This window comes from Penaeus vannamei, chromosome 12, assembly GCF_042767895.1.
Source record: "Penaeus vannamei isolate JL-2024 chromosome 12, ASM4276789v1, whole genome shotgun sequence".
Taxonomy (NCBI): domain Eukaryota; kingdom Metazoa; phylum Arthropoda; class Malacostraca; order Decapoda; family Penaeidae; genus Penaeus; species Penaeus vannamei.
In genome coordinates, this window is record NC_091560.1 from 43580271 (window position 1) to 43597770 (window position 17500).

The 17500-nt window shown below is 41.8% G+C and overlaps 1 protein-coding gene across 6 annotated transcripts in view; it reads right to left on the reverse strand.

Annotated features, from left to right (window-relative positions):
* The window catches only part of Schip1 (Schwannomin interacting protein 1), a 527931-nt gene that overhangs the window by 102971 nt on the left and 407460 nt on the right, over nt 1-17500 (reverse strand). For all 6 annotated transcript variants that reach the window (XM_070128347.1, XM_070128346.1, XM_070128343.1 and 3 more), the window contains 2 exons: nt 14661-15782; nt 11049-11225 (listed from right to left, as the gene is read on the reverse strand). In XM_070128347.1, coding sequence (XP_069984448.1) covers nt 11049-11225; nt 14661-15782 — 1299 coding nt within the window. The remainder of the gene's footprint in view (nt 1-11048; nt 11226-14660; nt 15783-17500) is intronic.

Consider the following 17500-nt stretch of genomic DNA (forward strand, 5'->3'; position numbering starts at 1 on the left):
GAGGAAATAGCGGCGAAGTAAACTGTGTTGACTCCCGAGTGGATCCGCCACGAGATGGATGGTAAACACACAAGCTCGCACTGTTTACTTTGGTGAGGACATTGTAAGGCGGGGGAGTGAAATCTATTTATATATTTTCTCTATTCCTTTTTCCTTTTTAGGGAGGGATCAAATGCGTCCAAAGTCATACTTAGCCAAAAGGTGTTTCTCAAAATATGAAATATACGTGTGAATAAAATGTTTCCGTTCGTTTTTAGTTATTAAATATACTTATGAGACTTGATTTAACCGACTTTCTAGCGCCAGTTGATCCCGAAATGTGAAAGTATTCGAAAAAACAATAACAACATCGTATTGCGCAGAAAAAAAACGGTAAAAATCTAAATCAAATGGCATAACGAAATCTTTTTAAAAATATGTCGACATATAGAAAAAATCTGCTATGACACTTCGCTCTTTAGAAAAGTCATAAAAAATATCCTGATTCCGCCACTACTCCTTTGGAGTATTATTTTAACAGTGTTGGGAAGTGGGGGGGGGGGGGGGGGGTCATGAATATTTTTATCTATCGCAGAGAGGGAGGGAGGGAGGGAGGAGGAGGAGGGAGTGGGAGGAGGGAGAGGGGGAGAGGGAGGGGAGAGGAGAGAGAGAGATGGGAGAGTGAGAGAGATGGATGGGAGAGAGAGAGAGGAAGAGAGAGAGAGAGAGAGAGAGAGGAAGAGAGAGAGAGAGAGAGAGAGAGAGAGAGAGAGAGAGAGAGAGAGAGAGAGAGAGAGAGAGAGAGAGAGAGAGAGAGAGAGAGAGAGCAAGAGAGCAAAGAGAGGGAGAGGGAGGGGGAAGAGAGGGAGAGGGACAGAGGGAGAGGGAGAGGGAGAGAGAGAGAGAGAGAGAGAGAGAGAGAGAGAGAGAGAGAGAGAGAGAGAGAGAGAGAGAGAGAGAGAGAGAGAGAGAGAGAGAGAGAGATGACAGAGAGAGAGAGAGAGGGAAGAGAGAGAGAGAGAGAGAGAGAGAAGAGAGAGAGAGAGAGAGAGAGAGAGAGAGAGAGAGAGAGAGAGAGAGAGAGAGAGAGAGAGAGAGAGAGAGAGAGAGAGAGAGAGAGAGCAAGAGAGCAAGAGAGCAAGATGAGAGGGAGAGGGAAGAGAGGGAGAGGGAGAGGGAGAGGGAGAGGGAGAGAGAGAGAGAGAGAGAGAGAGAGAGAGAGAGAGAGAGAGAGAGAGAGAGAGAGAGAGAGAGAGACATAGAGACAGACACAGAGACAGAGAGAGAGAGAGAGAGAGAGAGAGAGAAAGCGAAAGAGAGAGAGAGAGAGAGAGAGAGAGAAAGCGAAAGCGAAAGAGAGACACAGAGAGAGAGAAAGCGAAGGAGAACGAGAGAAAGCGAAAGCGAAAGCGAAAGATAACGAAAGTGAAAAAAAACGATATACAGATAGACAGCTCGAACAAAAGCCAGACAACGAAAACTCAAGACTCACAGACAGAACATTAGAACATAACAACAGCTCAATCAGCGAAAATTAGTCACAGTGAAGAACAAACCATAAAAGCCACAAAAAAAAAAGAAAACTTAGACAGAGTTTTCGATTTACAAAATGGCTATAATTTACGCTTCGATTTGACAGAAATTAGAACTTCTCTTTCTCCCTAAAACGGATATTGTATATTTTCATCGGCGTTTGGTTCGTTTTTTTTTTTTGTTCGTTTCCGTGAGAGTATACATGTGCGTGTGTGCGTCTTCGTGAACGTATGTTCCTCTTCCCCCCTCTCTCCAGCCTCTACCACCTCTTCTCCCCTCTTCCCTCTCCTCCACCTTCCCCTCTTGCCCCCTCTCTCCCCTTCCCCTCTCGCCCCTCCAACCTCTTCTCCCCTCTTCCCCTTCTCCCTCCAGCCTCTACCACCTCTTCTCCCCTCTTCCCTCTCCCCCTCTCCTCCACTTTCCCCTCTCCCTCCAGCCTCCTACCTACCTCTTTCTCTCCTTCTTGCCCCCTCTCTCCCCTTCCCCCTCTCCCTCCAACCTCTTCTCCTCTCTTTCCCTCTCCCCCACCTTCCATTTTTGCCTATCTCTCCCCTTTCCCCTCTCCCTCCAGCCTCTATCCACCTTCTCTTCTCCCCTCTCCCCCACCTTCCATTTCCCTTCTCCCCTCTTCCCCCTCTCCCTCCAGCCTATACCACCTCTTCTCCCCTCTTCCCTCTCCCCCACCTTCCATTTTTGCCCATCTCTCCCCTTTCCCCTCTCCCTCCAGCCTCTACCCACCTTCTCTTCTCCCCTCTTCCTTCTCTCCCCACCTTCCCTTCTCCCCTCACCCTCCAACCTCTTCTCCACTCTTCTCTTCTCCCCCGCCTTCCCCTCTTCCCCCCTTTCCCACCTTCCCTTCTTCCCCCCCTTTCCCCCTCTCCCACCAACCTCTTCTCCACTCTTCCCTCCTATCTCTCCTTTCCCATCTTCCATCTCCCCTACCTTCCCACCTTCCCCTCTTCCCTCTCTCTCTCCAACTTCTAAATTTAGCGCCGGTTAAAATTGGCGTTCGCGTAAGGAAATATCTTATGCGAACGACGCCCGGAAAATGCGCTTGGAATGCCGTTTTGCGCGCGCTCTCGAAGGCCCGTAAAAAAAAAGAAGAAGGCGTTTGTATTTTCTCTTTATGTCTCTTTTCTTCCTCGTCTTTCTTTTTTCTTAAATCTCTTTTTCTAAGGGGAGAAAGAGGGAGATTGGAATTATTGTTCTGCCTGAAAGATTCGCGAGGTTTTATTGTCGTTAGGAATTCACGTGGTATTTCGTGTAAAAAAGTCGAAATAAAAGAAAGTAAATAAGTAAGAGAGGGAGGGGTGAGGGAGGGAGGGAGGGAGGGAGAGAGGGAGAGAGGGAGAGAGGGAGAGAGGGAGAGAGAGAGAGAGAGAGAGAGAGAGAGAGAGAGAGAGAGAGAGAGAAAGAGAGAAAGAGAGAAAGAGAAAGAGAGAGAGAGAGAGAAAAGAAGAAAAAAAAAGTAAAGAAAGAAAGAAAGAAAGAAAGAAAAGAAAAAACGTCATTGTAGAACACTTTTTTTTTTTTTCCCGCGCGAAACTGTCCCATGACGAGGCTGCCTCACCTCCACCCGCCGTTCCCGCCGCTCCACCCCGCCCAACCACCCCGGAACGTGCGCCTCCACTCCTGCCGCTGATCGCTACGCCCCTCCGACCAGCGCGCCTCTAAGACAGGGCGCCATAGAGCTCATAGTCCCTCTCTCTCTCCTAGCCCTTACTGAGGGGTATGGGCGCTGGGGACACGGGAAGGCGTTTGCGGGGGCGGGCGTAGGGGGGGGGGGTTGTTTACGTTCGTGGGGGCGGATGGCAAACGCAGGCCCGCTGTCGGTCTGCCTTGCTGCCGCCCCGCTGCTGTCGGTCTTTCAGAATTGCCGTACAAACCTTCAGGACTGCCGTATTTTCCTCCAGAACTGCCGTACAAACCTTCAGAACTGCCGTATTTTCCTCCAGAACTGCCGTACTGCCCTTCAGAACTGCCGTACTACCTTTCACAACTGCCGTTACTCTGCCCTTAAGCCTTCCAGTCCTTCTGCCGTACTTCCTAGCCTCTGTCACTCTGCCGTTCGACCACTAGAACTCTCAGTCGTTCTGCCGTACTAGCCTTCCCTTCAGCTAGTCTTTTTTAAGCCGTTCCGCCGTTCTGCAATGATGTCTTTCTGTCACGGGAACAGTTAGTCGTTATGCTTTCCTGCCGTACTTCCATGCTACCATTCAATCACTCGGCCGCACTACCATTCTGCCATTCCGCCATTCTAACTTTCCCCCCCCGTCCTTCTCTCCTATCCTTCCTATCCTTCCGCCATTCTAACTTTTCCCCCCGTCCTTCTATCCTATCCTTCCTATCCTTCCGCCATTCTACTTTTCCCCCTTCCTTCTCTCCTATCCTTCCTATCCTTTCGCCATTCTACCTTTCCCCCTTCCTTCTCTCCTATCCTTCCGCCATTCTAACTTTTCCCCTCGTCCTTCTATCCTATCCTTCCTATCCTTCCGCCATTCTACTTTTCCCCCTTCCTTCTCTCCTATCCTTCCGCCATTCTAACTTTTCCCCCGGCCTTCTCTCCTATCCTTCCTATCCTTCCGTCATTCTACTTTTCCCCCTTCCTTCTATCCTATCCTTCCGCCATTCTAACTCTTCTTCCTATCCTTCCGTCATTCTACCTTTCCCCCTTCTTTCTCTCGTATCCTTCCGCCATTCTAACTTTTCCCCCCGTCCTTCTCTCCTATCCTTCCTATCCTTCCGTCATTCTACTTTTCCCCCTTCCTTCTCTTCTATCCTTTCGCCATTCTAACTCTTCTTCCTATCCTTCCGTCATTCTACCTTTCCCCCTTCTTTCTCTCCTATCCTTCCGCCATTCTAACTTTTCCCCCGTCCTTCTCTCCTATCCTTCCTATCCTTCCGCCATTCTACTTTTCCCCCTTCCTTCTCTTCTATCCTTCCGCCATTCTAACTCTTCTTCCTATCCTTCCGTCATTCTACCTTTCCCCCTTCTTTCTCTCCTATCCTTCCGCCATTCTAACTTTTCCCCCCGTCCTTCTCTCCTATCCTTCCGCCATTCTATCTTTTCCCCCGTCCTTCTCTCCTATCCTTCCTATCCTTCCGCCATTCTACCTTTTCCCCTTCCTTCTCTTCTATCCTTCCGCCATTCTAACTCTTCTTCCTATCCTTCTCTCCTATCCTTCCGTCATTCTACCTTTCCCCCTTCTTTCTCTCCTATCCTTCCGCCATTCTAACTTTTCCCCCCGTCCTTCTCTCCTATCCTTCCGCCATTCTATCTTTTCCCCCGTCCTTCTCTCCTATCCTTCCTATCCTTCCGCCATTCTACCTTTTCGCCTTCCTTCTCTTCTATCCCTCCGCCATTCTACCTTTTCCCCGTCCTTCTCTATCCTTCGCCATTCTACCTTTCCCCCCGTCCTTCTCTCCTATCCTTCCGCCATTCTACCTTTTCCCCCTTCCTTCTCTCCTATCCTTCCGCCATTCTAACTTTTTCCCCCTTCCTTCTCTCCTATCCTTCCACAATTCTACCTTTTCCCCCTCCTTCTATCCTATCCTTCCTATCCTTCCGCCAGTCTACCTTTCCCCCGTCCTTCTCTTCTATCCTTCCGCCATTCTAACTTTCTCCCTCGTCCTTCTCTTCTATCCTTCCGCCATTCTAACTCTTCTTCCTGTCCTTCTCTCCTATCCTTCCGCCATTCTACCTATTCCCCCGTCCTTCTCTCCTATCCTTCCGCCATTCTACCTTTTCCCCCGTCCTTCTCTCTTATCCTTCCTATCCTTCCGTCATTCTACCCCCTCCGCAAGTCATCCCGAACGAAATGAAATCCGATATGCAGATTCCAGCCAAGTAGGACGAGAAAAATAATACCCAAATCCCCGCCGCTGATGCCTCAACACGCGTGGAAGTTGGGCCTGCATGATCTCACGCACGTCATGAGTCATGCACAGGAAAGAATTAAGACGAAGCCAAAGTCACGGCGCGAATGCAGACGCACGGACCCTCCATTATTTCATAGCATTCGAGTTTTTTTTTTTTTTATTCTATTTTGGAAAAAGGATATTACTCTATAAATAACTCTCTAAAGCGTCCTATATTCAACCGCCAAAGAAGATAAATACCATGGAGTTCTCATGCGGTGATATTTGAGCCTCTTAAAAATATATATAAGTAAAATATCACGAAACATGAGAACTGCCATTGCCTGCTTGTCGGCCCTCTAGCGGCGGTACTGCTAACTACACCCATGACGTCACCACAAGAGGGTCGGGACCAAGTAACAGTCACTCATTGCGGGCTGTCACTCGGAAATGTTACTTATTACTGTCATTTTCCTCAGTACGAGTATTTTCTCCTCATTTCTTCGATTATGAGGAAACTGATGATACGAAACGCGGTAAAATTTAAAAAAATCTAGAGAGAATGTTAGTATAATAACGAACTAAAAATGGCGATCACATATAAACGCTTTTTCTAAAAATAGAACATGCTTTACACGAAATATTTCATAAAGGATATGACTAATACAGTATCAAGACGGATATGGCTATCGCAAAAAAACAACATAATACTGATAACAACTTTAAATCCAACTATCTTAATTAAGTGTTGATTTATAACATAACCTTCGTCTTACTCTTCCTATCAACATCATTATCACAACCAAAATGCCGTTACTAAATATCATTAGAATAAAAAGATAAAAGCATCAGGACACTCATTAATCATTTTAATCATTTCCACAATCGCATACAAACTGGAAGCAATTAATTCAGTTAAGTCTATCAAAAGCGTCGCCTTCTATTGAGACGACATTCCGGCAGAAGTTATCGGATTAATTTTTCTTCGTTTTTGTCTTCGTTTTCGGTTTTTGTCTTCATCTCTGTCTTCGTTTACGTCTTCGTCTTCAACTTTGTCTTCATTTTCGTCCTCGTCTTCGTCTTTAGCTTCGTCTCCGTCTTCGTCTTCGTCTTCGTCTTCAACTTTGTCTTCGTCTTCGTTCTCGCCTTCAGCTTTGTCTTCGTTTTCGATTTTCGTCTTCATCTCCTCTTCGTTTACGTCTTCGTCTTCAACTTTGTCTTCGTCTTCGTTCTCGTCTCCATCTTCCTTTTCGTCCTCGTCCTCGTCTTTGTCTCCATCTTCGTCCTCGTCTCCGTCTTTAGCTTCGTCTTCGTCCTCGTCTTTGTCTCCATCTTCGTCCTCGTCTCCGTCTTTAGCTTCGTCTTCATCTTCACCTCCGTCTTCGTCTCCCTCCCCATCGCCCTCCCCATCCCCATCATCCCCTCCATCCCCATCTTCCTCCCCATCTTCCCCCTCCGCCTCCCCACCCCGCACCCCAAGGTGTCCTTCTGACAGCCGTTAACAAGCTGTGTCTCAAACGTGTCACCTTTTGTAATGGCGTCGGATATTTTTGTCTCCCGAGGCGCTGGGAGGCATATATATATATATATATATATATATATATATATATATATATGTGTGTGTGTGTGTGTGTGTGTGTGTGTGTGTGTGTGTGTGTGTGTGTGTGTGTGTATATATATATATATATATATATATATATATATATATATATATGTGTGTGTGTTTGTGTGTGTGTGTATGTGTCTGTGTTTATATATATATATATATATATATATATATATATATATATATATATATATATATATATATATATGTGTGTGTGTGTGTGTGTGTGTGTGTGTGTGTGTGTATATATATATATATATATATATATATATATATATATATATATATATATATATATATAAGCACATACACACACACACACACACACACACACACACACACACATATATATATATATATATATATATATATATATATATATATATATATATATACACATATATGTATATATAGATATGTATAGATATAGATATATAGATATAGATAGTTAAATATATAGATATAGATACAGATATAGATACAAACTACAAACACACATAGGGTGTATGTATGCATGTATTTTATAGTATGTACATCCTCATGAAACATACATATAATCCAAACACACACACATGAACATACACGTGTGCATATGTATGATAATGTAGGGAAATTCTAATACGTCGTAAGCCACTGCGAATGAAAAGAAGGGAAGGAAGAGAGAGGGAAAGATAGGAAAGGAGGAAGAGGGGAAAGGAGAGAGGGGAAAAGAGATCGGAGAAGAGGGGAAATGGAAGCATAACCGTCATTTATTCCAAGTAACACTCGAAACAGCTGTCACCGGGAAACATAAACACAAATACGTTTAAAATCATATCACAAATTAGTTCTCAGCAACAGGAGTTTGGGGCAACGATTCATTATCCGTATTATATCTTCTGCGACTTTCCTATACCCCTTTTCGTGTAAAGTTATTTCATAGCTGTCATATGTATCCATCATAGTGTTAGGTTATTGCATAGCAGCAACATGTATCCTTCCTAAATTTTTAATTTTCATTTTTTTTTTAAATTGATCTATTTATTTTCTTTATAAAGTAAGGTTAGTTCATGGCTGTATATGTATCCGTTATGAGTACAAGGTTATTTTTAGCTGTGATATTAATGCGGTTAAGCTGTAAGATTATTTTACAGATGTACGTATCTGTTTTGCAAATTTCGCCTAAAAAAGTCTTATTTTCAGATTCATTTATTTTCAGAAGTGAAACTGAGAAAGCAAAACAAATGGGACTTATTTTTACATCTGACGCTTCCAAAAGCATCTCCATTCTTGCATATTTCTGCGTATCGCACCTCATTTCATAAACGTTTCTCCATAAAACCTCAAAAAGTTACACCAAGAAGGAAAAAAAGAAAAAAGAAGAAAAAAATTACATCCTGCGCCTCCACACCACCTACAGTCTATGACGTCACCACATCCCCTGACGTCATCGTAGCAGTGACGTCACCGGATCCTCCGCTCATCTTGAACAAACACTTAACGAGAATCACCTCATCTCCAACGTCCTTATAAGGGATTGTACAAAAAAAACAGGATATTAACGCTCAAAGTTGCTGGCCTTCTGAACGGCTGCTAAAACCCTTCGCCAGCTAAATGAACGAATATCATCAATCAATAGGAATTGATTAATGAACGCGGCACACCTCCTTCCTATGAGTGTAATGAGAGTGTTGTTACTGTGTTGACTGTAAGTAATCGTTGAGTGATGAATCGTGATCGGTTTAATTGGAAATATTGGTATATTATCTCGGGTTAAAACTCCTTGCTCATGCTAATATTGAAACAAAAATCAGAAATGGGTAACTGAACACAGGATTCTTATTCTTACCTATCATTATCTAAATATGAGAAAAAACTTTTTTTATTCACATATAACATTATTATCTAAATAAAATAAAAATCTTTTAGAAGAAAAGAAAGACGAAACGAAAAGCGCAAAAAATGAAAAAAAAAAAAAAAAAAAAAAACAGCAAATCGAACCCCGCAACACAGCTGATTTCACCGAAAAGCGAAAAAAAAAAAAATAATAAACAAATCGAACCCCGCAACACAGCTGATTTCGCCAAGGCAACCGCCTCGCAAAACACCAGTTATAAGACAACAAACAAGTATAAACAAAGATAAAACAACAACACTAAAACGAGCCGGAGACAAGCGCCAAGAAAGCTCTCTCTCTCCCCAACGAGAAGCAAAAATTAGCGGGAAAAATGTAGCATTCTTTGGCTCGTCCGCTCTCCGTGTCTCTTTTGTTTTTCTTTCGTCATAAACATTTATTTTTTCTGTTTTTTTGCTCCTAATTCGTCTCACTATCTCCATTCTTTAAGGTCAGATGGAATTGATTTTTAAAAATTCCTTTTATACATATTATCTTTTTTTCTTTTTAGCCGTTGACAAGTCGTCCTTTGAAGAATTTATTTTAAGCTCGGCGACAGTTATTTCGAATTTGGCGGGAAATTTTCTAACTGTTGCGTGTATCCGTCTGCTAAGTGTTAGGTCACTTTATGGCTGTAATATATAAGCGTTAGTAGTGTGGAGTTATTTAATGGCTGTGAAAATACCTCTTTATACTACTAGGCTATTTTGTAATGTCGTAGTCGTCACAAGTATCCGTTTATCGTGTAGTTATTTCGCGCCTGCCATATGTATCCGATTATCGTGTAAAGTTATTTTATAGCTGTCATATGTATCTATTATAGTGTTAGGTTATTGCATAGCAGCAACATGTATCCTTTCTTAATTTCTAATTTTTATTTTCTATCTCATTTATTTATTTACTTTAAAATTAAGGTTAGTTCATGGCTGTATATGTATCCGTTTTGAGTACAAGGTTATTTTTAGCTGTGATATTTGTGCCGTTAAGCTGTAAGGTTATTTTACAGATGTACGTATCTGTTTCAGCTTAGGTTAGCTTATAGCTGTCATATGCACTTGTCTACAACGTGAAAAAAGTATTTGATATTTATTATAAGTATCCGATTAGACATTTGCGTTTAATGTTTTTTTTTCTTTTAATGTGCTATTCTAGTAGCATATTTAAGCTATAACAAGATATATATAGGTGCATTCTAGGCAAAAAAACAAAAAACAAAGAAAAAAAAAACAAATTAAGTCCAATAACATAAAACTATGTAGGGGGAGAGGGGGGGGGTGGAGTCTTAGGGAGGGCAGTTATCCCCCCCTCCCTCAGCACCCCCCCTCCCCCCTCCCCCCCTCAACTAAAATCCCCGACTTTTAAAGCGTAAAATAATTCCATAGATTCCAAAGTTAATCTAGCATAGGCACTTGGCAGTTGTCACGCGCATTCCTATAAAGTATTTGGTCATTTTCTTCCTATTCGTATCTACGTAGAATCTATTTATCACCTTCATGTCACGCCGTGTTGGAAACCACTTCATTAATTTGATATATATTTAATCTTTGTTAATTTTCGCTGATTCATTCGTTTTAAGGACGAAAAAATGTAGGTCGAGTTATCTTATCTTATCTTATTATTATTTGGATAATCTTTATGCGTCTATATATTTCGTTCTAATATAATGGTCTCGAAACAGTATGCAAAACTATTTTCAAAATAAGCTTAAAGGAAACATTTTCTTTTTCAATTTACGATAAACTATGAAGAAAAAAAAAACTGATTTTAATCTACGGGATACACACGCCGCCTTTCAGGTTCTCTCTCTCTCTCTCTCTCTCTCTCTCTCTCTCTCTCTCTCTCTCTCTCTCTCTCTCTCTCTCTCTCTCTCTCTCTCTCTCTCTCTCTCTCTCTCTCTTTCTCTCTCTCTCTCTCTCTCTCTCTCTCACACACACACACACACTTTCCCAAAATAGATTCTTTGTCACGTTATTTGCGCATTTTGAAAATAAATTTGTAAAATTACGGAGAAACATACATATCACAAACAATCTCAAACGTTTTATATTTCCCCAACCACAAACGTTTTATATTTCCCGAATCACAAACGTTCTACCTTTCCCCAATCACAAACGTTCTACCTTCCCCCAATCACAAACAAACAAACAAACAAAAAAATAAACAAATAAAACTCTCCCAAAACCACATCCGGGTACTCACCGCCGTCAGGAGAGCCGAGCTTGGCCCTGGCCGAGGAACCGCAGGAGGCTTGAGGGACGGACTTGCGAAAGGCGGCCTTCTCCCTGCGGCGCTGCGGGCTCTCGTGCCTGCGGACCACCACCTCGTCCACGCCGCTGAAGGTCACGCGGGCCAGGCTGGGCTTCTCTGCAGGAGGCGCTGACGGAGGAAGGGAGGAGAGGGGTTTGAAGTGGGAGGTTAGTGGAGGGGGGAGGGAAGGGGAGGGGAGGGGAGGGGAGGGGTTACGGGAGGGGAGGGGAGGGGAAGAGAGGAGGGAGGGGAGGGGAGGGGTTACGGGAGGGGAGGGGAGGGGAGGGGAGGGAGAGGAGGGGAAGAGAGGGGAGGGGAGGGGAGGGGAAGGGAGGGGAGGCGAGGGGAGGAGACGAATGGGGGAAGGGAAGGAAAGAGAAGGGAAGGGAAGAGAAGGGAAGGGTAGGGAAGGGAAGGGAAGGGAAGGGAAGGGAAGGGAAGGAGAGGGAAGGGAAGGGGAGGGGCGGGGTAAGGGCTGGAGGTGTGTGGGGGTGGCGGCGTTTTTCTATGTATCTATCGTAGTTATCTATTTTTGTGGATAGTGTATAGGCTTTGTTGCATAAGAGGATATGTATATATGCATGCTTATATTTATGTATTTCTTAAAATATACTATATTATAAAAAAATAAATATATACATATACATCTATCTATTTATCTATCTATCTATCTATCTATCTATCTATCTATCTATCTATCTATCCATCTATATATACATATCCGAGTACAAATAGTATAATAATAATCATATTTCGTGGGGTAGAAAGGATCAGCCATTGGTAATATTCTTTATTTTCTCTATCTTTTCCTTCTAGATAAGCAATGGCGCTGAAATTCCATGGCCATTTAATTGATCCATATCACCAAGACCTTTGCTGGATATGTTATGGATAAGTTATCTCTTGCAAGGTGAAGATCTTGGGATAATATGACGTCAGAGGGGACTAATGTTTTGATTAAATGGCTAATGTAAGTTTATGAAAGAATTAATTAAAACTGCAAAATACTGCCACGTGGAGAGAATTCGTTATTCATTTGATTATGATATATATAAATATTATATGATAAATTATAGGTATTATAAATATTATATTGAAATAAGGAAACGCAAAATTAACACTTTCAGAGACAAGATAGATGAGTTTTTAAATGTTTTTATTTTACGAACTTAATCGTGAGGTTAATTAAGTATCTTACTTTGCTTTACTAATAATTTTCATTCATATATTTTTTGTCAGGAATCGTATCGAAGTCTTCTTACGTACGTGTTTACGGATGTCTGTAAAGTACGTTTTATTCACGAACGTTATAATGACTTTTCAAAATCTAAATATGTATCGAAATTATCAGAAAAAATAATAAAGATAAATGCAAAAACAATAATCCACTCTCTAACGTGTTAAAACGCTAAGCAAACTTGAAAAAAATACGAAATTAGTTATGCACCAACAAACTTTGTTTTCGCATGTGGCAAAAAAAACTTTTCATGACATTAATTTAGCAGTTATTCGCATGTGGCAAAAAACTTTTAATGACATTAATTTAGGAGTTATTCTCAGCTACGGAATTAATCCAACCGCTTTCGACATTTACTATTTCTTTCACATAACATTTACTATAGGCCTATATCTATTCAAAAAGTAAAATTCGAGGTACAGCGATGACTCTTTCGGTAGGCCTATCATCACGTCCGCCTAAAAAGCTGCCTGGCTAAAAGTACATCTTTGTCTTCACTTTATTCGTGAAATATGATGTCCAGAAGAATGTATTTTGCTTTTGATGTTTTTGTTTATGATGTTTACAGACTTCGAGATCCCTAAGCAGTTGCGATATAATTTTTCGATTAACGAATCATTTTTTTATCTGATGTGTGTTTATTTGGCTTAGTAAATTAGAAAAAAAGCTCTTAAAATACTATATTATATGAGGCTTACGAACTCAAATCGCTTTTTCAAGAACGGTTCAAGATAACGAATAAACTTATCACGTGATCAACCACCTCGGCAAATAACCTGATGTTATTTGTTTATAATCATTATTTATCTTTAACAAATGACAACTTCAAATCAAGGTCGAAGGGCACTAACAGCTTCTAGATTATTCTAATTGTTGTTTTCGTTTTATTTAAACCGCCGTCATGAACTAATGAACGTAGAAAGAATGTGAATGAAGTGTTGCCAAACGTACGATTAGGATGTGACCTTCTTGTCTTGTTTCGTCAGTGATTTCCTGTCCTTTTAATATTAGGGTCACGGACTTCTGTGTCAGTCGAACATTACTTAAAAAACGGACATCACAACGAAAGAAAAAGAAAAGAGAGAATCACAAAGAACTTAAAATCATAGCAAATTAGACTAGAGGTATTCCACAAAATGGACAGCGTTCTGGTTTATTCTATTGCAATTTTTTTCCCGCGTTCGGTAATGTGAACCGACGTGAGTTCATTACAAAATATATACTATATATGTTCATTATATATATATTCATTAATTATATATATATTAATTATATATATATTCATTAATTATATATATTAATTATATATATATTCAAAATATATATTCATTACAAAAAATATACGTCACTCTCGTTTACTATCCCACAGAAACAACAGATAATAATTTCTTTTTATAATATCGTTGCATTAGAAAATACCACGATTGAAAAAAAAAAAAAAAAAGTTCGCTACGATCTGATGCGCATAGTAATCAATGAATATATTATACTTTAAACATCAATAATCAGAATTAATTGAAGAGTCTATGGAAATTTATGCTTTGCCATTTTTTGCTTTATATCCCTCTGAAAACACAAAAACAACTTGATTCTACATTTATTCCAGCTGAGTCGATAGCTTTTGTTTTCGAAATAAGCAGACGGATTCGAGAGGGACAGCGCAGCCCCGTGTGATAAAATTTTAAAGAGATAAAGCAAAGAACTTATTTTGTTGGTTTGGCTACTAAATAAACTATTCCATTGATGTTGATTAGCTGAATATAACTACCTAATTAATGGGCTGAATTGATATACAGTAATTTACATATATGCTAATTATTTGTTTATAATCATTCTTTATCATTCTATCAACTCATAAATCATGTCTAGTGTGTATGCTCAAAAGTGTATATTTCACCTATGAATGTTTGAATAATTAAAAGTTACCAGCCAGTATAAGTCTGTGGAGTGTGTGATATATATCAAAGAATTTTCAAATCTTATAAAGCAATAACTTCACTGCAAAATGGCATTAGATTTCAACAATATCCTACACGATCATGACTAAATATAATTCATAAATAACGACAAATCAAACCAAAACACATTCCCTATCTATAAAGCTGTCCTGTTATCTATTTAAGGCTTACTATTAAACCAAAAATATTAAATATCGCTATTAAATCATAAATATATTCCTTCTATATAATGATGTCCGCAAAAATACATTCCTTCTATGTAATGATGTCCTTTAAATTAATGAATTGGAGCATTTCAGAGGAAAAATGTCCTAAATGTCAAAATCCTGAGACAAAAATACGAAAGAATGGCCCCGGGTCCTGGCGTACCTGCGACCGAGGCAGGAGGCGCTGCGTTCTCCTTGTTGCCCTCGCCCTCGGCTCTCTTGACGGGCGTCTGCACCGTGGGCGTGACGGGGGCCGAGTCGTCGTTATCGTTCTCGTCCGTGCGGCACTTCTTGTGTTCGTTGATCTCCATCTTCTCCTTCTTGCACGGGATGAAGTCGTCCGCAGCGCCGCCCTCGCCGCTCTCCTTGGCCTGGTTCTCCAGCTCGCGCACCATCTTCTCGGGCACGTCCAGGCACTCCTTCTCGTAGGCGTCCACGATGGGGCTCTCGGGCACCTGCGTGTAGCGGTTGTCGCCGTCGTTGGTGTCGGGCAGCTTGAGCGAGTTGGGCTGCTTGAGGGCGTTGTTGTTGGTGTGCTTGAGGTTGGCCGCGGCGCCGCAGCTCTCCTTCAGCTCCTTGTGCTTGATGTAGTGCTTCATCTTGCGGCTGTGGAGGGCGAGCTCCTCCTTCCCGTTGGACAGAATTGCATCGTTCATCTTCACTTTGGTCTCTGCCATCTTCTGCTCGATGTCGGAGGGGTTCTCGTCTTCGGATACGTATCCGGGCGAGTCGGGGCTGGAGGGGCAGGAGTTACATATTTCCCCGGCGGCGCTCTTCCCGTCAGGAGAGGCTACGTTGCCATTGTCGTCCCCGGCCCGGTTGTTCACGTACGCGTCGGGGCTGAGCTGGAGCTTCGGCTTATCGTAGAACGACTTCACGAACGCCCCGCTGCTCGCTAGTTCATTGATGTTGTTGTTGTTGTTGGCGGCGTTCTTGTCGGGGCTGAGGTCATTACACTGGGGGCTCAGCTGCGTCAGGCCGTCCGCTGGCCACGCCTCGGCCTCCTGGAACCCGCACGAGGAGGAGCTTGGCCGGCGCGAGTGGTAGCCCAGCACCTCGAAGTCCAAGAGGCTCCTGGAGTCCCGCTCTTTGGCGAGCTTCGAGTCCTGGGCGTCGCCCCGGGGGATGTCGACCTCGAGCGAGCTGAACGACTCGAGGTCCGACTCGTCGTTGTCAATGGACGAGAGAGAGCAGTTGGAGGAGGACCTGATGTGGCGCAGGTGGTTGGGTCCCCCGGAGGAGATCGACGGGTGGTGGAGGCGGTCGCTGCCACAACTCCCGTTCTCTGCGGAAGGAGGCGCCGGTGAGAGAGAGGGAGAGAGGGAGAGAGAGAGAAAGGGAGGGAGAGAGAAAGGGAGGGAGATAGAGGAAGGGAGGGAGATAGAGGAAGGGAGGGAAATAGAGGAAGGGAGAGAGATAGAGGAAGGGAGGGAGAGGGAGAGGGAGAGAGAAGGGGAAAGAGAGAGAAAGGGAGGGAGAAAGAAAGGGAGGGAGAAAGAGAGGGAGGGAGGGAGGGAGAGGGAGAGGGAGAGGGAGAGGGAGAGGGAGAGGGAGAGGGAGAGGCAGAGAGAGAGAGAGAGAGAGAGAGAGAGAGAGAGAGAGAGACAGACAGAGAGTGACAGAGAGAGAGAGAGAGAGAGAGAGAGAGAGAGAGAGAGAGAGAGAGAGAGAGAGAGAGTGGTTTGCACAAACAAATCTGAATGAATATGGGGAACTTAAGAAAGAAATTTATAGTTTTCTTACACATATTCCCTAGCAAGTGTTAAGATGGTGCCTTCACTCAAAAGACTTATTTGGCAGTTACAGACCGTTACATACATGAATTATAGATACACAGCACATAATTATACATGTATATATGTACGCATACATACATTCACAAATGTTCAACTCGACATGCTGCCTTACTCTCCTATTGTATGAAATGAAATGAAAATAGTTCAAAAAACGTAATATGATATCACAGCATAGACAATAAGTCTAGTTTTCATGAATATTAAAGACTGGAAAAAGGTCACATATTCAAAAGCTATTGGAATTTGAGTGTCTATGTTACTGGATGTACGTCTGTCTTTATTTTTCACCCCTCACTTTCTTTCTGTCTCTCTGTCTGTATGTCTGTAATGTGTTTGGCTGTCTCTCTTTCTATCTGTCTCTCCCTCACTCACTAACTCTCATACAAATAAAAGAATATATAGACAGATATGTATTACAGAACGCCAGAAGCACACACACACACACACACACACACATACACACACACACACACACACACACACACACACACACACACACACAAATAGATTATTTCCACTATATACATTTTCTATTAACAGAACAAAATAAATAAAGCAAACCAGTACATCATACCAATTAAATATTACATAAAATAATCTATACATAAAACACCAACCAATAAATATAAATAATACAATGAATCACATAACAATATTGAACATTTATTACCCATAAAATAATATCTAACACAGGCCCACCAAACTCTGTATTGTAAAAGGAAAAATAAAAATTTATAGTATAAACACTATCTTTGAAGTTAAACCTGTTATGTAATTCTCCCTGGCTTGGAAACCCTTTGAAATAAATATTCTGAAGAGGAATGTCCTTTCATCCAGCTTACAAAGATAAAGCGCCTATGAAAAAAAAGTGAGAGAGAGAAAAAAGAACAGTTTCAAAAATCTCTCTCTCTCTCCTTTTTTTTTTTTTTTTTTTTTTTTTTTTTTTTTTTTTTTTTTTTAGAAATGAAGAACTCACTTCAAAGAATGTATTTTATGGAAACAAATTAATGGAACACAAATGAATAATCTCATCCACCAAAGCCAAGAACAAAACACTTACTCATCAGAGATACTCGGACACAAGAACAACTCAAATAATTTTACTCTTTCAGAAATACTCATGCTCAGCACATATGCTTGTGCATGTGAATGACTTATACGACTCACACAGTATAAAAGAAAGAGATTCATCTGACTCACCCAGTAA